Source organism: Electrona antarctica (genome assembly GCF_951216825.1).
Source record: "Electrona antarctica genome assembly, chromosome: 3".
NCBI classification, from domain to species: Eukaryota; Metazoa; Chordata; class Actinopteri; order Myctophiformes; family Myctophidae; genus Electrona; species Electrona antarctica.
The window spans coordinates 11,875,679-11,902,747 of record NC_136808.1 but is presented as its reverse complement, the minus strand read 5'-3'; the positions used below and the strand labels follow the sequence as shown (position 1 = coordinate 11,902,747).

General features: G+C 44.0%; 1 protein-coding gene across 1 annotated transcript in view; it reads right to left on the bottom strand.

Moving 5' to 3' along the window:
• Window positions 1-27,069, bottom strand: part of LOC306919635 (CUB and sushi domain-containing protein 1-like) — a gene marked incomplete at its 5' end in the record, with an annotated part of 687,041 nt that overhangs the window by 54,337 nt on the left and 605,635 nt on the right. The window contains 8 exon segments of the mRNA XM_079496199.1: window positions 1,531-1,707; window positions 4,772-4,960; window positions 11,923-12,096; window positions 13,433-13,606; window positions 14,941-15,114; window positions 16,458-16,655; window positions 18,635-18,820; window positions 20,367-20,555. Of these exon segments, the coding sequence (XP_079352325.1) occupies window positions 1,531-1,707; window positions 4,772-4,960; window positions 11,923-12,096; window positions 13,433-13,606; window positions 14,941-15,114; window positions 16,458-16,655; window positions 18,635-18,820; window positions 20,367-20,555 (1,461 nt within the window).

Sequence of the window (27,069 nt, the reverse complement as noted above, 5' to 3'; positions counted from 1 at the left end):
TCTCCTCTGTCAGGTGAATAGAAGCAGGACTCCTCATGCATAGAATGAAGTCAGTCCATTGCTCTCCCCAGGTTGGCAGAAGGAGTGTAGAGCCCAGGATTAGGTTAGATAATTGACACCGGGTGGGAAAATAATTGGTTAATCGCAGTTGAGTGTACGCCGGCTGGGATGAGGATCATCATCTCCAAATCTGAGGCCATGGTTCTCAGCAGGAAACCGGTGGATTGTGCAGTCCAAGTAGGGAATGAGACATTACCTCAGGTGAAGGAGTTTAAGTATCTCGGGGTCTTGTTCATGAGTGAGGGGAGGACGGAGAAGGAGCTCAGCCAGAGAATTGGAGTGGCATGGGTGGTATTGCAGTCGCTGTACCACACGAAAAGAGAGCTGAGCCAGAAGGCAAAGCTCTCTGTTTACCGAGCAATCGTCGTTCCTACTCTCACCTATGGTCACGAAGTGTGGGTCATGACTGAAAGAATAAGGTCGCGAAGACTCGCGAATACAAGTGGCAATGGTACGGGCATCTGGTTAGGATGCCTCTCGAGCGTCTCCCTAGGGAGGTCCTCGATGTACATCCCATTGAGAGGAGACCCCGGGGCAGACCAAGGATGAGATGGAGGGATTACATCGACTTGGAACGCCTCGGGATCTCCCAGGAGGAACTTACTAATGTTGCTCTGGAAAGAGAAGTCTGGAGCTCTCTGGTGGAGCTGCTGCCCCAGGCATAGATATATATAAACTCTAGATAGCTCACCCGCGCTGTTGGCCAATGGAGAGCGACGTTGTTACGTGGCGGCCATCTTACCTCGGGCCACATAACATTGTGTCTATGGGGTATGTACTCTTAAATGACCATAACTTGCTCAATTTTCAAACGATTTTCAAACGGTTTGGTTTGTTATAAACGTCAGATACTGCATACTTATATGCTTTTATACGACGTTCATATAATAAATAAAAAAAGCAGATAAGCGCCCTGAATCATAGCCACGTTGACAACGTTTGTAATAAACCAACCCGTTTGTAAATCCGTCAAGATGAGCGAGTTATGACTGTTTCTGTTTGAGCTGCCATTGAACATACTGTACTGTAGCCCCGAAGTAAGATGGCTGCCGGGTGAACGACGTCAGAAACTCCGCCTTGAGCCATCTAGAGTTTATATATATATATGGCCCCAGGCCCCCCACGACCCGACTACGGATAAGCGGTTGAAGATGGATGGATGGATGGATGGATGGATGGATGGATACAAAAATCGTGGGATAAAAATGTAACTAGAACATAACTACACTGGATCCACACTGGAACTCTTTTTTCCATTGCCCAACATGTAGCAGTTCTGGACATGCAAGGTTTCAGCCCAACAGCTGAGAGAGAGAGCCTATATATATTTACCCATAATGCCTGAGAGCCAGCCTATACACTGTATATTTACCCATAATGCCTGAGAGCCTATACATATTTACCCATAATGCCTGAGAGCCTATACATATTTACCCATAATGCCTGAGAGCCTATATATATATTATTTACCAGTGCAGTATGACGGCGCTCCACTCCATGCGCCGTCCTCCTGGCAGTGACGCGTAGCGTTGCCCACCAGCACCCCTCCAGGCTGGCAGGAGTACTGCAGCACTGTACCATGAGTCCAGCTGCGGGATCCGGACACCAGCGCGTTGGGAGGCACACCGGGGTCACCGCAGGAGATGGCTGTGGTGAGACACAGGACGGGTTGAGGAGAGGGGGACCGGTGCAGGGTTAATATACAACAGGTCGTTTCGAGGACGCACTCCGATTGGTTGAAACAAACCTTCTAGCCGTGCTTCAGACTCGGTGGCTAAGCTAGCTAGTTTCTTGGGACATGTGTGGTCATGGTGGCTTCATCTGTCATTAAAAAATTGAAAATCATAGTTTTAAGGGTAACTGTTGTATAATCGCAATATTACACTTGAGGGTGTGCGTTACTGTCATTGGCACTTCTGCGCTGCTTACAGAACTCGCCTTCGGCTCGTTCTTGCAGCAACACAGGCGTGCCATTAATGACAGTAACGCACACCCTCTCGTGTGATATTGCTTAAATCACCAACCCTTAGTGTAGTGAGTTTCATATACAATACAAGGGGTAGAGAGGACAGTGTGTGTGCATTTTATCTTAACAACAGTGGCATAGAACATGTGAAAACAAGAAGAAAATACATGTTTTTGACTCAATAAAGTGTATATAAAGAAAAGACAAATCAGAGCAGAAGTGTTTGTCTAGAAAGATTGTTTGATCTACAAAAAGGGGATATCAAAAGCAGAGGCAAGGCCGGCCACCAACCCACTCTTTTTTCCCACTCTTTTATCTCAACACAGATAAAAGAGTGGGAAAGAGAGATAGAAAGAGAAAGCAAGAGTGAAAGAATGTCTCATGCAGAGCTCTCCTCCTGGGAGCCGTGCAGCAAGCTCTCTGAGCACTGTTGTTATTAATGGTTCACTCTGATCGGTGTCTGGTCAGTCACAGCATCCTGCAGTCTGACACCCTTCCACGGAGGACCTCTGTTTACGTCGCTGGGGAAGTTGGAAACCCGACGGCTAATACCATTTCTAAATCAATAACCTGTGTCAAATGGTTTCGGACCAGGGGATTGAGCGGGACGCCGCCAACATGGAACTGTAGCAATATTGTATTTCTGCCAAATATCTAGTCATCCAATATCCCCCCCCCACCCAGCAATCCTCCAAAACCATTTATCCGAAATGTAATCCTCTCCACGGAACTCACTGTCTCGCTAGCCTTTTTTTCCCCCGCTCTCTGCAACATTTTTGTTTTTAATTATTTTAGTTCTCTCATTTTTGTCCGCTTCTGTGCTTTGCTCTTTTGCCTCTCCACTTCTCTGTCATTCTGGAGCAGCTGCACAATCATGTTTTGCATTCCACGGGTGATGTAAAACAACATATCCATCAAACACAGCTGTGTCCAGTGATCAGATTATTTACCGTCCACTTTGATGTTAGGTTGGAATTAACACTCCAGACTACTGTGCAGTAACACAAGAGGTGCCCTCAACAGGCACGCCAATTTGGTTAAACTGGCACAAGAATCGCAGTAATTGAATTGAAAATAAATGTTGTATTTATTAAGGGACCGAAGGGACTTCTTGTTCCCTTATTGTTTTTTGACGGATTTGTCTTCTTCTTCTTCCGCCAAAAATAGCAGTCTTTTTTCGCGAAACTTGGCAATATGGTAGAGGGCCATGCCAAATGGTGAGGACGCAAATAAAAAACGCTAACTTTGAACAGTCATAGCTCATGAACCGCTTGAGCGTCGGCAATAGAACTTCGATACACATATGAGTCTCCTCATGCCGAACTTTCGTGTTCTGACTTTTGACCTCTGACCTTTAGTTCTCCCACCAAACACTCCATATCTCATAGATATGGATATAATTGTTATGCTCTGCCCATGCACCGAAAAGGCCTAAATTGAGTACAATAATAATACAAAAATACAAGTATACTAGGCCCTACTGTATATATTTTTTAAACTCTTTTTGTACCATTTCTGTCATGTGTCACTGAGCTGCATGATTATGCACGATTATGCAACTTATTATGGGTCCATTATGAAATTAGTTATTATAATTATTACCTTTTTTCAGCCGGATAATTGAAGGGTATTGCAGTCGCTGTAGCGCACTGTTGTGATGAAAAGAGTGTTGAGCCAGAAGGCAAAGATCTCTGTCTACCGAGAATAAGGTTGCGAATACAAGCGGAATAAATGAGTTTTCTTCGATGGGTGGCTGGCATCTCCCTTAGAGATATAGGGTGAGAAGCAATATTATTCTTATTTTGACTAAAAGCTCAAATAAAAAAGGTTTTCCTATTCAGACACATAGCAGCATTTCCGACCACGTGATCGGATCGGGACAACCCTAGTAGAGGGTCATGCCAAAGGGCACTGAAACCATTACTCCAAAAGGGCGGCGCGATAAACTGCAGGTTTTTTCCAGCTGTGAAATTCCCCTTTAATAGTCCAACCAACTCCAAGCTGTCTGTGATGGAACTATCATGATCACCGTACTCATCTCTGCCCCCCCCCCCCCCCAACCCACCCCCCCTCCATTCTCTCTGTAAACAGCAGCCTTCTCATCTCCCTGTGTATTCAGTTCTGTGTATCTCTGTGTATACAGCCTCTGTCTGTCTGTCTGTCTGTCTGTCTGTCTGTCTGTCTCCGCCACCCCACCATCCATCCCCATCTCTCTAGTTTAATCTATGTGTTTCTATCTGCTGCCAGGTAGCTCTCCGACAATAACACCCCAAGGGACACACACACACACACACACACATGCCTCTGGCATCTTTCAATACACATGTAAGCACAGACGCACAAGCATGCATGCACATGCACACACAGACAGACACACACACACACACAACTCCCCTCTGGCTTTCAATACGCACGCACGCACGCACGCACGCACGCACGCACGCACGCACGCACGCTCTCTTTTATGATTAGTTTCCTCCCATTTTCTCCTCGACTTCCTTTATTCCCTTCCACAACCTCTTTCATTCCATCTGTATCCCAAGTCAGTCAGTGCCTTTTCAAGCTATTTCACACTTAGAATGGCTTTCCCTGGGAAAGACTCTGTGGACTGTGTGTGTGTGTGTGTGTGTGTGTGTGTGTGTGTGTGTGTGTGTGTGTGTGTGTGTGTGTGTGTGTGTGTGTGTGTGTGTTGTAATTGTAATACTTGTAATAATACTTGCATAACCCCAGTTTTCCATACAGTACCTAGGCAGCGTGGGATTGGTCGGTCCCAGCGTCCGTCGTGCAGGCAGGTGAGGAGGGCGGAGCCCAGCAGGTAGAAGCCTCGTTTACAGTGGATCGCCACGGTGACGCCGTAGCTAAAGACTTCTGGGTAACGTAGTCCGGACTGACGCACGCCATTCTCCACCTGACCCGGGTCCGAACAGTTGACCACTATATGACAACACAAACACACACAATGCAGAGATGTCAGATACTAACGGCTTGTGAAGGACATTTTTGTCCGATGAAATGTCTATCTAAATTACATAAGTGACTGTAGGGTCATCGAGGCTAGGGCAAGTGCTACGGGCTAAGATGGAGTCTGAAGAGGTGGGTTTTCAGACTACGGAAGATTGGGAGTGAGTCTGCAGTTCTGATTGCAAAGGGAAGTTCATTCCATAGCTTTGGAGCCAGAAGGGAGAAGCGTTTGGGACCGTTGTCCTGGTGTTTTTAGTGAATGTTCTTCCAGCTTACCTGCGTTGGCTGAGCTGAGTCTGATCAGACTTTGAAGATATGGGGGTGCCATACCTTAAGTTGCTTTGAAGGCCAGCATCAGAGTTTTGTACTCTGTGCGGGCAGCGACCGGGAGCGGAGAAGGGGAGAGACATGTGAGATTTTAGTCTGGTTGAAGACCAAGCGAGCTGCGGCATTCTGGATCATTTGTAGAGGCTTAAGTGTGCATGCCGGTATAGGCCAGTAAGGAGACTGATGTCTGGATAAGGAGCTGGGCTGACTCCTGGGTGAGGAAGGGTCTAATTCGTAGACTGTTATAGAGTGTAAACCTACAGGATGGAGTGACCGCTGTAATGTGTGCTTTGAATGAGAGCTGACTGTCCAGGACAACATCAAGTATCAAAACATGTATACATCAACATGTATCAAAATGAATGGACAAAGAGCAAATCAGACTGAAATACTTTCTTTCTCTCTCTCTCTCTCTCTCTCTCTCTCTCTCTCACTCCACGCTAAAGATCATCATTATCCGATTAGAACTTTTTGAAAAATGTAAATAACGGAGAGACTGAATAATTCGGCCCATGACAGTGCCATTCTTTCAGCTTGAACGATCTCACATTTTGATTGTGCATAAGGAAGAATTCTCCATCTCCGTTCAGCTACGTTTGAGTTTTGAGTCGATTTCGTCCATCACTTCAAAGAAGGAAACATCCAGCTTTTGCGTAGGCCTATGTTCCATTCACTCGATAGTGTCCCAGACTGATTGATCAACCTCTATACGAGTGATTGATAAAAGAACAAACACACCACGCAGGTACTCTCTCTCGCACACGCACACACACACACACACACACACACACACACACACACACACACACACACACACACACACACACACACACACACACACACACACACACACACACGATTATCAAGTCTGTGCAGCATTCTATCAAACATCAAAATGTGAACCTTGTATGTCCAAAACCTTTACATTTCAGGAAATGTAATAATAATAAAATAATAATAACCTGAGTTGCAGTCACGAACATTCAGTCTTTAGAACATTGTGAATGATTTTGCCTTTTTTCTTTTTTTACACAAATCTTCTATTCTGGGAGTCCCTGGCACAAATCATTTTGGAAACGGACGGGGGTTCTTCGCGACATGAAAACGATTGAGGAGAACCACTGCTGTCGGGTTTTCTAACACGTTTGAGGAGAACCACTGCTGTCGGGTTTTCTAACACGTTTGAGGAGAACCACTGCTGTCGGGTTTTCTAACACGTTTGAGGAGAACCACTGCTGTCAGGTTTTCTAACACGTTTTAGGAGAACCACTGCTGTCGGGTTTTCTAACACGTTTGAGGAGAACCACTGCTGTCAGGTTTTCTGACACGTTTGAGGAGAACCACTGCTGTCGGGTTTTCTGACACGTTTGAGGAGAACCACTGCTGTCGGGTTTTCTGACACGTTTGAGGAGAACCACTGCTGTCGGGTTTTCTGACACGTTTGAGGAGAACCACTGCTGTCGGGTTTTCTGACACGTTTGAGGAGAACCACTGCTGGGTTTTCTGACACGTTTGAGGAGAACCACTGCTGTCGGGTTTTCTGACACGTTTGAGGAGAACCACTGCTGTCGGGTTTTCTGACACGTTTGAGGAGAACCACTGCTGTAGGGTTTTCTGACACGTTTGAGGAGAACCACTGCTGTCGGGTTTTCTAACACGTTTGAGGAGAAACACTGCTGTCGGGTTTTCTAACACGTTTGAGGAGAACCACTGCTGTCGGGTTTTCTAACACGTTTGAGGAGAACCACTGCTGTCGGGTTTTCTAACACGTTTGAGGAGAACCACTGCTGTCGGGTTTTCTAACACGTTTGAGGAGAACCACTGCTATCTGGTTTTCTAACACGTTTGAGGAAAACCACTGCTGTAGGGTTTTCTAACACGTTTCAGGAGAACCACTACTGTAAGGTGAAGAACCACTGCTGTCGGGTTTTCTAACACGTTTCAGGAGAACCACTACTGTAGGGTTTTCTGGCCGACAGCGATACACTCTTCCAAAGAGTAGACAGCTGTTATGCCTCTCTCTCTCTCTCTCTGTTCCGTTCCGCTTGGCTTGGTTAGTGAACCTTCTCCTCCGCTGCTCTTTTTTTATTTTCATTTTCTGTCTTTATTTTTTGACAGGTGCTTGAAAAGCACCTGGACTACATTTGCTATACTTCTCTACTAGCGACCGTACTGACGACCTTAGTGGACACTTTTTCATGATTGGCTGCCTCTAAGCCAATGGGAGACTTTACCCATAAAACCCATAGTCTGAACGGCATACAAACCCAACAAGCTGGCAGTTATGACTGAGTCATTCTTGTTTTTTTTTCCTGAGCCTCCATCCTTCTAATAATGTCTTTAATTTGGCTTCTGCTGTTCGTTGGGCTCTAGAAATCTATTAATTTCTGCAGTGTTCCATTCTCCTCCAGTGTGTTCTAGTCCTCGCTCTTATGATAAGTCTCTGTTCTCTACACGTTCCTGCCCTCATCCCGTCTGAGCACCTTATCCTCTTCTGCCTGTCACATGGGGGGAAGGAAGCTCACATTGAAGTCCACGGGGGACAGCAGTGTGCGTGTGCGTGTCAGTGTGTGTGTGCGTGCGTGTGTGTGTGCGTGTGCGCGTGCATGCGTGTTGGCAACACTGTGGGAACAGAAAAGGTTTCAGCCTCATAATTGACAGCTGCTACTGGCGCAAAAACAGAGGGAGGACAGAGGCAAAAAAGAGAAATGGGGGGGCGGGGGGGCGGGGTGGTTAGAGCGAGAGAGAGAGAGAGGTGGGGGTAGAGAACCAGTAAGCGAGAAAGAATTCAATGAAAACTCCAGCTGAGCAGCTATGTAATATCGACCTGTGTGTGTGTGTGTGTGTGTGTGTGTGTGTGTGTGTGTGTGTGTGTGTGTGTGTGTGTGTGTGTGTGAGACTGTGTGTGTGACTGTGTGTGTGTGTGTGTGTGTGTGTGTGTGTGTGTGTGTGTGTGTGTGTGCGTGCATGCGTGTGTTTCAGCATCTCCTGGCGGTTCCAGTAGAACAGGTCTTGAGAGACTTCCAGTGAAACAACCATGCATGGTTGACAAGTGGAAAAGAATGCGTTTGTGTGCCAATCTGTGTGTTGTTTGTGCGTGCGTGCGTGCGTGTGTGTGACTGTGTGTGTGTGGGGTATGTGCGCGACTGCGCATGCACCTGTGTCAGTGTGTCAGTGTGTGCAGAGAGCACGTGTGCAATTATTTATAGATTGGATTGTTTATTTATAGATGTTTAGTACTGTATTGTATCTTGTTCTGTTATCTCGCACTGCACAGCATTTTACAGTTCTGCTGACAGCAGAAATGGACAAATACGTAAACATCAAATGATGAAAGTTATAGATGCGTGGATGTGTTTCACCAGTGATGCAGACATCGATCTGCGTGAAGGATGATGCACATCTCGCCGACGTGGTTTTCGATCTCATGCAAGTCTCCGTTTGGGACCAAGTTCTCGGTGTGCGTGCAGTATGACAACCAGGAAAACCTCGCACTGTTTGGCAACCCTGTACAATATCGTGTGTGTGCAGTGATTGTGCAGTGATTCCCCCCCCCCCCCCACACTATAATTCAACTAGGAGATCATGAAGTATACCTGGTTTTCGCACCACACACCTGAATTTAAAAGGTTGGAAGGATGAAAGGTAAGCTTACCATAAACACAATAATCATTGTTAGTTAACATCATCGACTGTCTTTCAGCCTGTATGCCTATATATGTTCAAGTGCTTCTGGACTGGAGAAACTCAACTTTTTAGTCACTTAATTCATTTTGCCACACTTAGGCTTTGAGCCAGATGACAAGAAGCAGCTGGTGAAGTAGGATGAGGCAATATGCTGCATGTATGGAAAATAATTGGTGTGAGCAAAAACATCTAATCTACTGTAAGATTGTATATTTGGTTTAACATCATGTAGGAAAGCTGACAACAGTGGTGTAAAGTGATGCAATAACAACAAATGTCCTGCTTGTTTGTTTCTCTCTCTCTGCATTATTTTTTCGACTGTCTTCCGAGTTGTTTAAAGGGTTTAAAAATGTTACGTTTAAAAACAAAAGTTTCCTTTTTCAAACAAAAGTCTTCTGTCATAGACTTTTGTTTGAGTTGAGCTGTGTTGGAGAAAACTACTTTTAAACGAGTTCACGGCTGGTGGGGTGGCAATGACAAAAACAATATGGAAGGCCAACAACTTACAGAGGTTAGTGGGAAACGCAGTAATGATATTAGGGTCGCGACTATTTTCTTGTTCTATTGATAACATTTCCGATTAATCGAATAAATGATTCAACACACTGTTTAATAGACTAAAACTGAATATTTGTTCTTATTACACAGCGTGTTTCAATGCTTGATTCTGATTGTTGAATTGAGCGGTACATGTGTTATTCCTTGAAAACAGACTGCTCCGCTCTATAGCAGACTACAACAGCTGTCTAATCAAAGCCTCGGAGCACCTGGCTTCGCTGCTTGGATTTAAATGCTGTATCCAACACGACAGCCATGTAAACAAACACACAATGTAATTTACAGCTAAACATTGCTCTCAAGAATGTTTTTGAAAACATTTGAAGCGAGAAATAGACGATGCAGTACCCGAAAATTGATTCCATTTGATCAACACTCAACACTTCCTTGTTTCCAAGGCGATTCGTTGCACTCTGTGGGGCCAACTTGGAATACTTTCATTACCGTAAGCAAGGACATAGGCCTACTTTGTTTTGTTGGACTTTTACTTGTAACGCAGTAGTTCTACATGGGAACAAATAAAGTGATATATCCCAAGGTCATCAGGGTTTTGGGTCTGTTGAACATCATACCCCTCACTCAGGCGACCCAGCCGGGGTTGATCAAGTCCCGACTTACGTCCCAGTAGCTACCCTCGATCAGTCCCATTAGGGCAAGACCAGGGCCGCACAATCCGTTGGAACTACTCCGGAGCTACTCTGCCGGGACTGGGAGGTATACGTTTCTGTCGCATGGAAGGACTAGGCTCTGTGGTTTTACTCCTATCCGGGCCCCTCCTACAGTATACGTCTCACCAGGTCCAATTCCTGCTCTCACCAGGACCAGGACCTGTGCGGTGCACCAGACTCCCAGCACCAGACACTTCATTCAGGAGTGGTGGATTCTTAGACGCAATGGTTCCGCAGGCTCCACCTGAGCAATGGTGGTGCTGCAGGCTCCGCTTGCGGCTTGAATGGCCCTCCTAAAGGCCACACCGAAGGTTTGTTGGGTTTCCCCCTCACGGCGGATACAGGGCGGGGCGCCAACCCATACTGCTCCCGGGTGCCGTCTACATTCCGGCTGTCACCCGGCTGTCAACCATTGCAGTATACTTCTACTTAAGTAAAACATTTTAGTACTTTTTCCACCACCATCTATTCCAGCAGCACCACTCTGAAACAACATGGATTACCAGCTGATAGGTCATATTGAAACAACATGGATTACCAGCTGATAGGTCATATTGAAACAACATGGATTACCAGCGGCAGCTGATAGGTCATATTGAAAGCAGGGAGGGTGAAATAACATGGATTACCAGCTGATAGGTCATATTGAAACAACATGGATTACCAGCTGATAGGTCATATTGAAAGCGGGGAGGGTATAAAAACCCTTACAGTTAAACACATTGCACAAAATAAAGTGTCTGACAACAACTGACTCGCTAAGAAAGTGTTGGTTGACAGTAATCTTGAATTACTGGTGTATATACACACATCTTATTCATTTATATGTTTGAGTTTGTTAGCTTCAGTGTTGGAAAAGTAACTAAAGTAACTTTAAACTTAAAGTAATATTATTACTGTTTTCCAGTAACTAGTAATATAACAAATTACTTTACATTTTGAGTAATACTATTACTAAGATGTTACCATTTTCCAAAAGTAACTAGTTACTATGTTCACGAGCCTTGGTGGTACTGTGGGCTGTAGTGTTTATTAATGGTAGACTGGGTTGAGTTGCTTTGCATGCAGGCTGCTGATCCGGTCTAGACTCTCAGGAGGAAACAATACACACTTGGCTGTACGTGTGAATTATCGGATGTGGAAGGGTGGCCCTTAAACCGTCCAGAATCTAACTGGGTAGTGTGAGACTTTTGGGGAGAAAATATGCAATTACTGGGGGCGAGAAAAACAAGTATAAAGGTAAGATAATAAGTAACAAGTTACATTTGGCAGATAGTAAAGTCATAATTACTTAAGTAACAAGTAATATATTCCAGTAAGACGCCCTGAGGGCGAGAAGCGACCTCGCCCTTCTGAAACAACAGAGCTTCTTAATACTCCACAGTTACAGTAAGAAGCAGGAGTTGAACTATTAATCTGGTGTCCGTGAGGTCGGATGTAGAGTTGCTGGCCGGCTCCATATATGCAGATGTAGTTGATGATCCAGTCTTCTCCATGTATGGCTAATCCAGGGTTTCGTGATCTTCATATTATGCAGACGGTCAAATATGGAGTGTGTCACGAGGCGTGACGGAAAGACTGACATTAAATGGAGGTTTTCATAGTAAACTGCGACAACACTGGTTAGCTTTGTTTTGTATGCGTGTGCACATGTATGTTTGTGTGTGTGTGTGTGTGTGTGTGTTTGTGTTATACCTCTGCAGACCGGTAGCGGGCTGCTCCACTGCCCGTTGAGCCTGCACTGCGCACGTGCATTTCCGTGGAGCGTGTGACCTCGGTTGCAGGTGAAGTTAACGACGTCGTTGAGGTTAAACTCGCTGCCGTTGGTCCGTCCATTGGCCGGGTTGCCCGGGTGACCACAGGTGATGGCTGAGGGAGTGATGAGAAGAGAACATTGTGTTATTAACTGTAAGATACACTAATGAAATGTTTTACTGAAGTTAAAGTATCAATACTGCAATGTAGAACTACAGTTACAAGTAAAAGTCCGGAATTCAAAATGTACTTGAGGAAAAGGAAAAAAAAGGGAAAAAAGAAAGAAAGAAAACATATTGGCATCATAAAAAGTAGAAAGTACTCATTATGCAGAATGCCCCGTTTCAAGTTTTCAAATGTATAAAATTATTTTGAAAATAGCAGATCTACAACCTCACAATGTGTCGCATCGTGACGCATTGTGAGCTTAAGTGGTTTTAATGTATGTTTTGTGATAATACAAACAACTAGTAACTAAAGGTTTCAAATAAATGTAGTGGAGTAAAAGTACAATATTTGCCTCGCAGTCGAAGATGTAGTGGAGTAGAAGTAAAAGTAATGGAAATTGGAAATACTAAAGTAAAATACAAATACCTTTACATAATAATCTAAAACTAGAATGTGAATGGCATCTATGTTTGCATGAGGGCTATTTTGTCAAACTTTGGAAATTGTTCACAGCGTTGCAACGCACATCGGTCCATTCGAGGTGCCAACCAACATTAAAGTATTCCTAAAGCATAAAAGAAGTGCCAAAACGTTTATTGAGGACCCCAAAAAAAAGAACAATTAAAAGACCAACGTTTTGGACAGTGAAGCTGCTTTCTTCAGGGTATTACAATCAGACAGTCACACTTAAATACACATCTGTGTGCATTTAAGTATCACTAAATGTGTGGTCGTTTATCTTCTCTTTTCCTCCATAAAGTTAAGCTATGAGTGCGCAGCTACTTTGACGCTTTCAATCTTAACTCTTTGTCTGCCACCTGGTAGCGGGAGAAGGTATAGTTAAACCCTGCCAGGGCTTTCGCTGTATATTTAGGTAGTGTTATTTCCGCTTTACCGGCATGGAGACCGCCATTGTAAAGATCAGCTAATAATAGCATTAGCTCACGCTGTTTGCGAAATCACATCCAAACCTCGGATAGATGACGATCACCAAGGACAGTGCTCGTAGTTTCAGAAATATGAAGGTCTATGGGGGCCGTGTGCATAGGTCATGGTGCTGGGGGTGACGGAGGCGTTGCCTAGCAACCGGGCCAATGTTAAAAGGTGATTTTAAGCTAAAGCCTTTCATATTTGGTGTAAAGCTTTAGGTACAAACATGTTCGTGCTTAGCATATAACGTCCCTAAGGGGGGGGGGGGGGGGGGGGGGGGGGATACGAATATGTTCGTACGGCATAATATTACACATGAACTGCAATAATTATGAAATCAAAGATTACTCACGGACGCAGACAGGTGTGGTTCCTGACCACCGATGATCTTGCTGGCAGATTCTGACTGATGTACCAATTAGCCGAAATCCCAGCATGCACTGGTACACCACTGTATCACGGTAACTGGAACCATCTCCACTGATGTGGCCATTGACAATAGGGTCTGGAGAATCACAATGGCCTGCTACAATAGACAAGATCATACACACAAAAACAGAGCTTTTACCCTCAACTGTAGGCTTTTTTGTCGTTGTATATACTAGACCTGTGCTCGTCGGGCACCGGCCTATACTTGGGAAAGATGCAAGTTGGGAACAATGAAAATCGGGAACAGCACCCGTTTTAACCGTCTGTCTGTGTCCCCTTTGCTCATATATGGAGCTCTCTAAATCTGTCTTTCTTTGTCCCTTTTTTTGTATAATTTTTATCCCACGATTTTTGCAACCCATTTTTTCACGCAGTGTCAATTATCTAATGTAATCATGGGCGCTACACTTCCTCTGCCAACCTGGGGGGGGAGGCAGCGAACTGACCTCATACTTCCCAGTCTTTGTCCCTTTTACGTTCATAATGTACGTAAAAGGGACAAAGAATCATGCAGATCTCTGATGTTATCAGTATGGGCATATATATGGGCCTGACCATATACAGTATGGGCCTTTTCTGGCGGACGGCTTAGGGGTGGATTGGCCGGGAAAACCGTGAGGTTCCCAGTTCAATCCCAGGCTTCCCCACAGTTAGTGTCGAAGTGTCCTTGAGCAAGATGTTGAACCCCAAATTGCTCCCGATGTGCAGGTTGGTGCCTTGCATGGTTTCCTCTGCCATCGATGTATGAATGGGTGAATGTATTGCACACATCTATGTAAAGCGCTTTGGACAAAAACGCTATATAAATGCACCATTAACCATTTAAAGGCACTTTTTCGTACGTATACATACGTACAGAGATTCAGTGCATTTATTGAAAGATTTACTGTATATATAATATATTTAGTAGCTTTAGTATACTGTACTGTACAAAAAGGTAGGCTTTTAGAATTGTCAATAGTACACATTCTACTGTGCCATTTGGAGCCCCATCAGATTAATGTACGTTAACAAAACTCAACTTTACAACTGCATAACAGCTCAGCTATGAGTAGGTTAATGGGTTTTGCTAAGAGGTCATAATATTGGCTCATATCTTTTAATTCAACCACCCAGTATTATACTATCAGGGATACTGGCTGCTGAGGCCATTTTGGTTTGTAAACAAAACCAAATGTGTCTCATTTAGATGAAGCCCCTTATGAGATTTCATGCATCCACCCCATTGAATCTGTTAGCATAATGGCCATGTTATATAGTATGTTCTCCATCACAGGCCACAGTAGGCTTGAACGTGCATACCGAGGGGAAATTGTATGAGCTTTCGCATCCCGAATCAGATATTTTGGCAAACCGGTGCAACACCACTTGCATACTGCTAAAGGCTCACTACTCATTACATAGACTTGGCTGGGTTTTGGTGGCACTCACCTAGACACCTGGTCTCTGCACCACTCCACAGGCCGTTGGCACCGCACTCCCTAACATGCGATCCCACCAGCGTGTAACCATGGTTACACATGAAGATGGCAGTCGCCCCGAATGTCGTCAAGGTCCCCAGCTTTGTGCCAAAGGCAGGCGAAGGCAGCTCGCCACAGGAGATGACTGATGAATAAAATGAGAGTTTAGAAACAAAGACAATGGGAGTTATAAAGTATACTGATTATGGGTCTCCTGGTACCATTCTAGACTAAATAACCACTTGAACTCAATTCGTCAATTCATTGGCCGGAGTTCCCCTGGCCTAGGGGTCTGTCCTTTATCCCTCTCCACCAAATCGCTTTGCCAAAAGTAGCCGCTCAAAACGTGTCGCATAGCAAAACTATCTATTTTTATGTTAGCCCAAGCATAGGGACACTAGCATTCGTGTGGTTAAGTTGGTGCAAAGGAAATACAGGCCTATATTGTGTACAGTATGTAGCACATATTACAATTATATTTTTTTAACACATTTCTTTTTTCCTGACAGGTCTGTCATTAAAAGTCGGCTGCCGAACAGCACATTTTTAAACCAACTTCAACCTGGCAACCATATTTTGGGCATGTCACTGTTCAAAAATGTTCAAAACTAGTGTGAGTGTAGACTCATTCTGTGTACATTCTTAACACTGAAAGTGTACAAATGGGTCAATTTGGTTTCTAACTTTCAATCATTTCACTGGACTCTCTTCAAGGACTCTCTGGGGGTCCCCGGATCTGACGTTGAGAACCCAGCCTCACGTAGCCAACCTTCATCTGCCGTTGCAATGCATATTACCCCAGGCTGGTCCCTCTCAATTGTGGGAGGACGCCGAAATGGTGACGGCCAACCAGATGCGTCTGGAACCAGGCTATAACCAACCAGGGCCCAGTATTCAAATATTATTGGGCGGGACATTGTGAGAAAAAAACACTGAGAGGGACGAGACTAATATCCACGCAGTGATGTCGCTACGCGAGGCTATTGAGAACCAGTGAGTGATGTAGCCCTGTGGTTCTCAAAGTGGGGTCTCGGGAATCCCAAGGCCTCCTAAAACCTAACCTAAGGTTTTCTGAAAACTTCAAATTCTTATTCAAAAAATGTTGCTGTATAGCCTATATGAGACACAGAGGTGTACAGTTGTGTTCCCTTCATTTTTGCCTGGACGTCAAATCAGAATCTATAGGAATTGAAAGGTACCTACAGGTTTTTATTCTCACCCACACCCCTAGTCCAACCCCCAGATTCTTAGCCACACCCCTAGATTTATTTAATGTGCAGTGTGGCCATTAAGCCACAGGGTGGCATTTTCAAACTAGTGAGCACTGAGATTGATTGATTGAATGTGTGTGTGTGTGTGTGTGTGTACTGTGACACAGAGGTCACACATGTGACACAGAGGTTAATCCAGGTCTAAATGGGGCAATTCCTTCAGGAGTTATGGGCTCTGCAGCGACTCTGAGAGTTTCCAAATGGAACCGATACTCACTCTTGCATGCCGCCGGATCCTGCGATCCTTCCCACGTCCCGTTGGCGAGGCACCGCAGCGTCCTGTGGCCCACGCCTAGATAGTGTCCCGCCGAGCACTCCAACATGACCATGGAGCCAAACTCCTCCGGCCAACCAGAGAGAAGATGGTAGGTCATGTGATCGGTCAATACCCCCTCCACACTGGGGCAGTGGACCGCTTGAAAAAAAACAACAAAACAACAAATGATTATAATTACTAGACCTTACCCATTCTGAATATATGAACACCAAATTATGTACAATGTGGGTAATGTGATGTAATAGATCACATTACTGATTGGGAGGGAATTGTCCTGTCTCGCTATAGCGCACATAGGCTAAGCTATTGCAAACCTAGCGGATTTATCCCACAAAAAGCATGTTTTTGTAATAAAAAACATAGACCTCATGCTTCCTTCTATGCATGAGGAGTCCAAGCTGCTTCTTTTCACCTGACAGGGGAGAGTTTCCCTGGCCGTAGCATGTGGAAGGAACACGTTATTCCAACCAGTTCCTTTCCACTCCATCAGGCCCCCCGGCTGGCCAGGGGGAGGTATAGTTTAGAGACCAGGATTACTGGATGTTTTTTGTGAGGGTACCTATCCTAGGGGACATGGGGAGAACATGCAAACTCCACACAGAAAGGCCCTTTCGCCAACCCCTCCCTCTGGTATGGGCACTGATGACGCGGAGGAGAGAATACGCCCCCAGCGCCCACAGTGTCCCCAGCTGGAATTGAACCCAGGACCTTCTGTGAGGCTACAGCACTACCGACTGTGCCACCGTGCCCCCATCTCAAATGTTTATTAATTAAAGTATCCATACTGCAATGTAGAAATTATCAGATGCAAGGAAAAGTCCGGAATTCAACATGTACTTGAGGTAAAAGTACAAAAGCATTGCCATCAAAATGTACTTAAAGTACCAAAAGTATACGTACTCATTATGCATAATGTCCCATTTCATGTTTTCAAATGTGTACAAATCTTTTGAAAATAGCCGATCTACAAGCTGCGTTGCGATGCGACGCATCTGGTATTTATTATTGTTCATTTTGAAGAACACTTTATGTCGAAACGTTAATCTACAATAAAGTCTTGACTGGGAGCTTCTTGAAAAGTTACAGTGTGCTTCTATTATTCTTTACAGCAGTACACAAATAGATTATTACTAGGACAAAATGTGATGAGAACAGGACATAATGTATTTGCTCATTTTATTTAGAAGTTTTGGTCTATTTATTAAATCAATATGGGACTCATGATAAAAAATGAGCTAAAACGAAAAAAATGTTTTCACCCTTTTAGAGCATATCTGTGGTCATAATTGTTATAATTCATGGACTCAGCTCCCTTGACTCAGTGACATAACATTTATCTGCATAAGCATATTGATAACCATGGCATAATGATTGTATATTACTGCATCAGAGGGACTGACTGTGTGCAATATGAGATGCATGCGTGTTCCTGCTCATTCTGTTCTTATCATGTTTCCATAGAGTACATGTCTCCATCCATGACGTCATAGATACACTGTTCTTACTGTATATACAGTAATTGTATAACAATGTCCATTTTAAGTTTTCAAATGTATACATCTTTTGGAAATAGCCAATCTACAAGCTCACAATGTGACACATTGTGAGCTTGTAGATTGGCTATTTTCGTTTTTCTGAGTGGTGCAACAACCACTCCTATAGACAGCTATGTGTGTGGCTGTGTCTGTCCCTGTGTCCCTGGCTGTGTCCGAGCACGGAAATAGCGTTATAGCATTTGTTCACCACCAAGTGTACAGTACAGTACAGTACAGTACAGTACAGTACAGTACAGTACAGTACAGTACAGTACAGTACAGTACAGTACAGTACAGTACAGTACAGTACCACTCACTTCAGACGGGTCTGATTTTGTAATAATAATTCAAATCTACAAAGTAACTAAAGTTTTCAAATAAATGTTACAAGTACAAGTAAAAGTACAATATATGTGCCTCTGAGACGTAGTGGAGTAGACGTTAAGTATATTGGAAATTTAAAATACTCAAGTAAATTACAAATAACTCGTGTACTTAAGTACAACAGTACTTAAGTAGTAAATGTACTTTACATCACTGGCAAGAAGGAAAACAGTGGCGTGTCGTGCGGTGTAAACCTACGTAGACATCTGGGGGGCGTGGCAGCGTTGCCCCAGCTGCCGTCCTCCAGACACAGCGCCGTCACGCTCAGACTTGGATCCAGGATGAAGCCGTGGTTACACTCGTAGGTCACCTGGCTACCCACCGTGTACTGGTACCCATAGAAGCTCCCGTTGCCTGGTGACTGGGGGAGTCCGCAAGAGATCGCTGAGAGAGAGAGAGAGAGAGAGAGAGAGAGAGAGAGCGAGAGAGAGAGAGAGGCGGAGAGCGGAGAGTGGAAGAGAGACATTTTCAATCAAACTGCTATATAGTTTCAAGTTCTCAAGTCAGGTGAGACCGTGAAGTATACACACTGGGGACAGAGAATGGGCTTCATTCACAAAACGTGTTGGTAAATGTCTACTGTGCTTTACCGTATCCCTGCTCCTATAAGTAAAGACCAAGACCAAAAAACACAGTACTGTAAGTATCAAAACATGGAAAGAAAAAGAAAAGTACCTCTAAATTGTAATTAAGTGCATTACTTAAAGGACCACTTCACCACTTTTCAACCTATCTTCATATTATAATAGGAGGTCCTCACTAATAATCATGAAAAAATGGTGCAATTTTTCCTTTTTTCTGAACTGCCCACAGCCCTCCTATGAGACACAGACTGAGTATAGGAAAACATGGTGCCATTGTATCATGAATATTAGTGAGGACCTATTATATGAAGATAGGTTGAAAAGTGGTGAAGTGGTCCTTTAAGAACGCCAATGTACAGGTCTTTATTAAGGCTTTTCAGGGCCCTGGACTTCTTGGACCACACTTCGTGTCTCCCAACCCCTCCCCACACTAAACTGCTGCAGTACACAGTTCCAAAATATGCACATGCTGTATCTAAACGCGCCATTATGTCACAGATCGCTGAATAAGCCTCATTACCATGTGTGTCATCGTCCGTGGATTGTCATAATGTTGGCATAATGATGCCTACAGATTTAGCAGAGCAGCGGGTGAGTCAGCTACAGAGTAGTGTCGCGTAGCCAGACAACTATTCCACAATCTCTGAATGGACTGAAACCAGAGCTCCCCAAAACAACAGGTTTGGAGATCTGTTGGGAATTGATTACATGAAACAGTCACCCGTGCGCCCAGTCCCAAATAATTGGTCTATAGGCTGCAACCTTGTGAGCCTGTGTACGTTAAAGGACCACTTCACCACTTTTCAACTCTTCATATAATTGGTCCTCACTAATGTTCATGATAAAACACCACCATTTTTTCCTACTCAGTCTGTGTCTCATAGGAGGGCTTTGGGCAGTTCGGACATCCGTCCACCAGTGACATCATCATTAGGCAGAATTTTTTTAAACAAGATTTGTTTTAAAATATATTTAGATTTTTATTATCGTGAGAACGATGGCTTCAACTTTTGCATTGCAACTTTTCAGGAAAAGAAAGCCTGCCGTTTCTATTAGCTTGGATTCACCATCGATGATGTCACTGGTGGACGGGTTTCTGAACTGCCCACAGCCTTCCTATGAGACACATTTTATCATGAACATTAGTTAGGACCAATTATAGGAAGAGAAGTTGAAAAGTGGTGAAGTGGTCCTTTAATCTGGGCCTGCTAGTGTATCAAATGATGAACGGACCGCTTGCTGAACGTTGCTGAATCAACCAGATAAGAACACAATAATAAAACATGCTATAGTTGAGAACAAAATAAAGAGAAAATCCGTTCTTATATCCCATTGAGTTTCTATACCTTGACATAGAGGCGCTGGTATATCCCACTGGTACAGCCCGTTGGGGTGGAGCGTGCAGGTGGCATTGCTGGGGCCCACGAGACGGTAACCAGGGTTACAGTAGAACTGTAACCTGCTCCCATGGCGGAGCTTAGTCCGGTTGACCACGCCCCCGTTGGCTGGCGGATCGTTAATGCTGCAGTAGACAGCTGGTCAGACAGAGAGGAAGACAAATACACAGGAAACAAGGAGGAATTAAGAGCAGTGGATTCCAACCTATATGGTCTGGGGCCCACTGGTGGGCATTACAAGTGGGTCCCCAAATAATTAGTCAGTAAGATTATATTCACAAAATGTATATAAAAAAATAAAAAAATTAAAATGACATGGTATTTTTTTTTCATTGTGATATCTATAAGAAATAACTTTTGGGCGGGAACCCCTTTTGGTGTTAGCATTATGTTATGCTTTAACTATTGAAAAATAGCAGATCTACAAGCCCATAGCGCGCCACCGAGTGGCGCGCTACGAGCTTGTAGGTCTGCTATTTTTGAAAAATTGAAGAACGACTGACATAGAAACATAGCTTTTTCAGAAAACTGTCAGGATGTAGAAGACATTTTTAGAATCTGATCTCAGGTCAAAATAACTTAAAGTCCACTGATCCACTCCAGAACACAATAGATCAATTGACCTTTTTTTCGAACCCGTGGCACACCGACAGACTGGATTACCAGCCAAGGTGCCTGGACCACTGAGCCACGGCCCAGGCCAATCAATTGATCATTAACAACATGCTCTGCCCACCCATCTGACCAGTATCAAGCTTTCACCACTTTCAAGTGGGGCCCTGACCCGGAAAAGGTTGTATAGGAAGCACTGAATTAGAGAAATGGGACATGGAATTGTTAATGTGTGTTGAAAACATGGCAAAATGCTTTCGTTTCTGTGGCAGAAATGAATTGGCCAAATTCACAACCGTTCCTCGTCTGCAAGTGAGCGAGGGGGAGAAAAAAAATAGTTTGGTCTAAAGAAACTTCATCAGTCAGGTGCAGCCAAGCCTTCGTTAGTAATGTGCTCCTCAGTTGGGCAGCAGCTCAGCGCAAATGCTGTCAAAGTTTTAGAAGCAGAAACTGCTGGAGCATGAAGAACACTCTAGAAGTTTGATTACTCTCACTTTCTTTGATTGCTCTCCCTTTCTGCCATTTGGTCAGGTACTCGCCATTCTTACTTAACAGGCATGTGCACACAGACATCAAAGGAGGCTTCAGCCCCTGCCCTTTTACCCGTCTGTAAGACAACTCCTCTCCAGACCATGAATGCAGTATTTACTATGGTGAAAGAAATGCAAAAAAATGCCATACCCGAGAATTGCTTTTTCCGGAACTCTCCTGATCTTGAATGCAACATTTTGCGTTGAAATAATTTGTTTAGAAGTCCATGTCTTCGCCGCATCTCCAGTAGCCAACGAGTGCGGTGTCGTGCCCGGGAAATTGCCGATCTACAAGCTCTCAACGTGTTGCAGCGGCTATGGGCCATGGCTGGGCCATGGCTCAGTGGTCCAGGCACCTTGGCTGGTAATCCAGTCTGGCAGTGTGCCGCGGGCTCGAATCCCGATCCCAACGGCCTTGTACTCTGAATGTCCTCCCCCTATCTCTCTCCCCATTCCCTGTCAGCCTACTGTCTGTCCCTCCATAAAAAAATATAAAATAAAGGCGAAAGCCACAAAAAAACGTAAAAAGTGCCCACTTACGGAATTTCAGCCCCTGCCTCTGTAACACTCTCTGCACGTCCCTGGAACTTAATACTGACCAGGGAATGAACGCAACATGTCGAACACAAATGGGCCTATAGGTGGGAGCTCTGACAGCAAGACCAGCTAGCAGTTGGCTGAGTTTAGTCCATGTTACATGTTGCTGTTACTTTAGCAATGAGATCAGTTCAGCACACATGTAGTAGAACTTGATTGCTCAGCTGCCGAATAATCCCTAGGGCCCCCAGAGGGGTCGCCAAATCATTTGGAGGACTCGCCAGATGTTTTACCGAATGTGCTTAAAAACATGTACAAATAAATAAATAAAAAGCGGTATGTCCGTGCCATACATACAGACACAGCGACACACACACAGCGACACACACACACACACACACACACACACACACACACACACACACACACACACACACACACACACACACACACACACACACACACACACACACACACACACACACACACACACACACACACACACACACACACATTGCTGTGTATAGGAGTGGCTAGCACCACTAAAAAAAAAAAAAAAGTCACTTCAGCACCATGCAGTCAAAAAGGCTGGTTGGCTGCTGCTGCTCAGTTCAGCACCATGGACAGAGTCACTACAGCTTACATTATACTGCATTCACACGGCAGAAAAAGTGCCCCTCTGGGCACAGGTCTCCACCAGGGCAGGTCAGGTTGTGGCCTCCTGGTGGCGCTATAATAGGCCAATGTGAAAAGGGTGCCATTTGTTCTTACACTTTGATGGCAATTGAATGATTTGCGGTATTTTGTCCCAAAAATGTGTTTTGCAAAAATCCACCTGTTGGTGGCGCTATAACAGGCCAATGTGAAAAGGGTGGGATATATTCCTCAGCCTGGGTAGGAAAGACTGTGAAAGATTTCACGTAAATTGCACACTGCGTTCATGATTTGAGGCTTTTTGTTTCAAAAGAGCCAATCCTGCAAACTTTGAAAGCCAATGTTAGCCAATTAGGATAGAATATGAAATATCGCACAGATCCATCTTGAACACATGACTATAGAGATAGTGTGTAACGATTTGCGGGATTTTTGGACAGAATCTGGAGGAGTAATATAAAAAAATGTGTTTTTCAAAAGTCGGCCTCCTGGTGGCGCTATAATTCGTATAACATCGTTGGCATCCAGGGAGTGTGTGTGCAGAATTTGGCATCGACCGGGTTAGCGGTGCTGGAGATTAGCTGTTCACAGACGGACACACGGACACACAGATGGACGGACGGAGTGCAAAACATACTCTCTCCCCATGCTTTCGGCCTGGTGGGGACAAAGATGCAAATATCCTGAAACCAGCTCAATGTTTTTGTAGCTTTTGCTGCAGCTACAAACGTCGGATGTATCTTTGTATCTTCATGTCGCTGGCTTCCATTGACAATGAATGGTAGACTGTATCTTTGCATCTGCCCGTGTGAACACAGCATTAGAGACACAGTTGACATACTGGGAGCTGTCCTGTCAGCACCATGGACAGAGTCACTACATCAAGCAGGGAGCTTGGATATTTTTAATACAAAAAGAAAAAAGAAAAAAACATGAGACCATTACTACCATGAGACCAATCACATTTTCAAATATTACCTAAGTCGAGGTGTTGTGAGCTTGTAGATCAGCTATTTTCACAACAAAATACAAAATGTATTGCCTACAATTCCATGTGCCTGTCAGGGCTATCTAGACAAGTATATATACCATTTTATTGATTGATATTCACCAATTGTGAAACTATTTGACATCTTACACCAGGTTTCATTAGGTGTCTAACAGGTTTGCAAAAAAAAAACTTTTTAAGTGGACTGGACAAAATCATGTTCTCAACATTGGCCAAGTCTCACAACGTTTAATCATTACAATCGACCCAACAACGATTTGCTCTCACTGCAAAGCCCAGAGGCTCGGGCGGGGGTGGGGGGTGGGGTGGGGTGGGCGTGGGTGTGAATTAAAGGTACATTTTCCTGCATGCTCCATCTCTGTTACAGTGGTGTAAAGTAAGTAGGCTAAGTACATATACTTAAGTACAATTTTGAGTTATTTATACTTTACTTGAGTATTTACAATGTACAATACTGTTAATTCTACTCCACTACATCTCAGAGGCGAATATTGTACTTTTGCTCCACTACATTTATGTGAAAACTACTAGTTACTAGTTACTTTGTAGATTTTGATTATAATTACAAAACATACAGTAACAACTTTAGCCTATACATTTCGGCCATTTGAAAATAGCAGATCTACAAGCTCGCAATGCATCACGATGCAACACATTGTGAGCTTGTACATCTGCTATTTAGAAAAGATGTTCATACATTCTGGATTCTGCACAATGCGTACTTTTACATTTGGTACATGTTGATGGCAATACTTCTGTACTTTTACTCAAGTAGATTTTCAATTCCAGACTTTTGACATTACTTGTAAAAATAGAGTATTTCTACATTGCAGTACAAATACTTTTACAGTACTTAAGTAAAACTTGTGAGTACATTTTCCACCACTGGTTACATTATTGCCGGTCCACACACATATGTGCCTTTCCAACTCTTTGCACTTTCCTGATCTTTTGTGAAAATGCACATTTTCCTTCCCTGCAAGTTTTATTCACTGATTATCCTAATGCTAATTCTACTGCTTTGCTACTGAAAAGAAATGTCCAGCAGAGGAACTCTATCTATTCAGGGAATCTGACTAATTAACATATAACGCCTTGGCAAATGCAGCTCCCCTTCTCACTGACGCTGTTCTGTTTCTGACAACGCACTGACAATCTACTGAACTGTTCTGTTTCTGACAACGCACTGACAATCTACTGAACTGTTCTGTTTCTGACAACGCACCGACAATCTACTGAACTGTTCTGTTTCTGACAACGCACCGACAATCTACTGAACTGTTCTGTTTCTGACAACGCTCTGACCATCTACTGAACTGTTCTGTTTCTGACAACGCACCGACAATCTACTGAACTGTTCTGTTTCTGACAACGCTCTGACCATCTACTGAACTGTTCTGTTTCTGACAACGCACCGACAATCTACTGAACTGTTCTGTTTCTGACAACGCACTGACAATCTACTGAACTGTTCTGTTTCTGACAACGCTCTGACCATCTACTGAACTGTTCTGTTTCTGACAACGCACCGACAATCTACTGAACTGTTCTGTTTCTGACAACGCTCTGACCATCTACTGAACTGTTCTGTTTCTGACAACGCACCGACAATCTACTGAACTGTTCTGTTTCTGACAACGCACTGACAATCTACTGAACTGTTCTGTTTCTGACAACGCTCTGACCATCTACTGAACTGTTCTGTTTCTGACAACGCACCGACAATCTACTGAACTGTTCTGTTTCTGACAACGCTCTGACCATCTACTGAACTGTTCTGTTTCTGACAACGCACTGACAATCTACTGAACTGTTCTGTTTCTGACAACGCACTGACAATCTACTGAACTGTTCTGTTTCTGACAATGCTCTGACCATCTACTGAACTGTTCTGTTTCTGACAACGCACTGACAATCTACTGAACTGTTCTGTTTCTGACAATGCACTGACAATCTACTGAACTGTTCTGTTTCTGACAATGCACTGACCATCTACTGACAATCTACTGAACTGTTCTGTTTCTGACAATGCACTGACCATCTACTGACCATCTACTGAACTGTTCTGTTTCTGACAATGCACTGACCATCTACTGAACTGTTCTGTTTCTGACAACGCACTGACAATCTACTGAACTGTTCTGTTTCTGACAATGCACTGACCATCTACTGAACTGTTCTGTTTCTGACAATGCACTGACAATCTACTGAACTGTTCTGTTTCTGACAATGCACTGACAATCTACTGAACTGTTCTGTTTCTGACAACGCACCGACAATCTACTGAACTGTTCTGTTTCTGACAACGCACTGACAATCTACTGAACTGTTCCGTTTCTGACAATGCACTGACAATCTACTGAACTGTTCCGTTTCTGACAATGCTCTGACAATCTACTGAACTGTTCCGTTTCTGACAATGCTCTGACAATCTACTGAACTGTTCTGTTTCTGACAACGCACTGACAATCTACTGAACTGTTCTGTTTCTGACAACGCACTGACAATCTACTGAACTGTTCTGTTTCTGACAACGCACTGACAATCTACTGAACTGTTCTGTTTCTGACAACGCACTGACAATCTACTGAACTGTTCTGTTTCTGACAACGCACTGACAATCTACTGAACTGTTCTGTTTCTGACAACGCACTGACAATCTACTGAACTGTTCCGTTTCTGACAATGCACTGACACTATACTGAACTGTTCCGTTTCTGACAATGCACTGACAATCTACTGAACTGTTCTGTTTCTGACAACGCACCGACAATCTACTGAACTGTTCTGTTTCTGACAACGCACTGACCATCTACTGAACTGTTCCGTTTCTGACAACGCACTGACAATCTACTGAACTGTTCTGTTTCTGACAACGCACTGACAATCTACTGAACTGTTCTGTTTCTGACAACGCACTGACAATCTACTGAACTGTTCCGTTTCTGACAATGCACTGACAATCTACTGAACTGTTCCGTTTCTGACAATGCTCTGACCATCTACTGAACTGTTCCGTTTCTGACAACGCACTGGCAATCTACTGACCTGTTCTGTTTCTGACAATGCACTGACAATCTACTGAACTGTTCTGTTTCTGACAACGCACTGACAATCTACTGAACTGTTCCGTTTCTGACAATGCTCTGACAATCTACTGAACTGTTCCGTTTCTGACAATGCTCTGACAATCTACTGAACTGCCAATGGCAGGACATGTGAAGTTCTCAAACAGCATCACATACAACCTCACAACAATTTGCATCGTTACTTGTTGTGAGCTTGCAATGCACTTGTAAACTAATGTTGC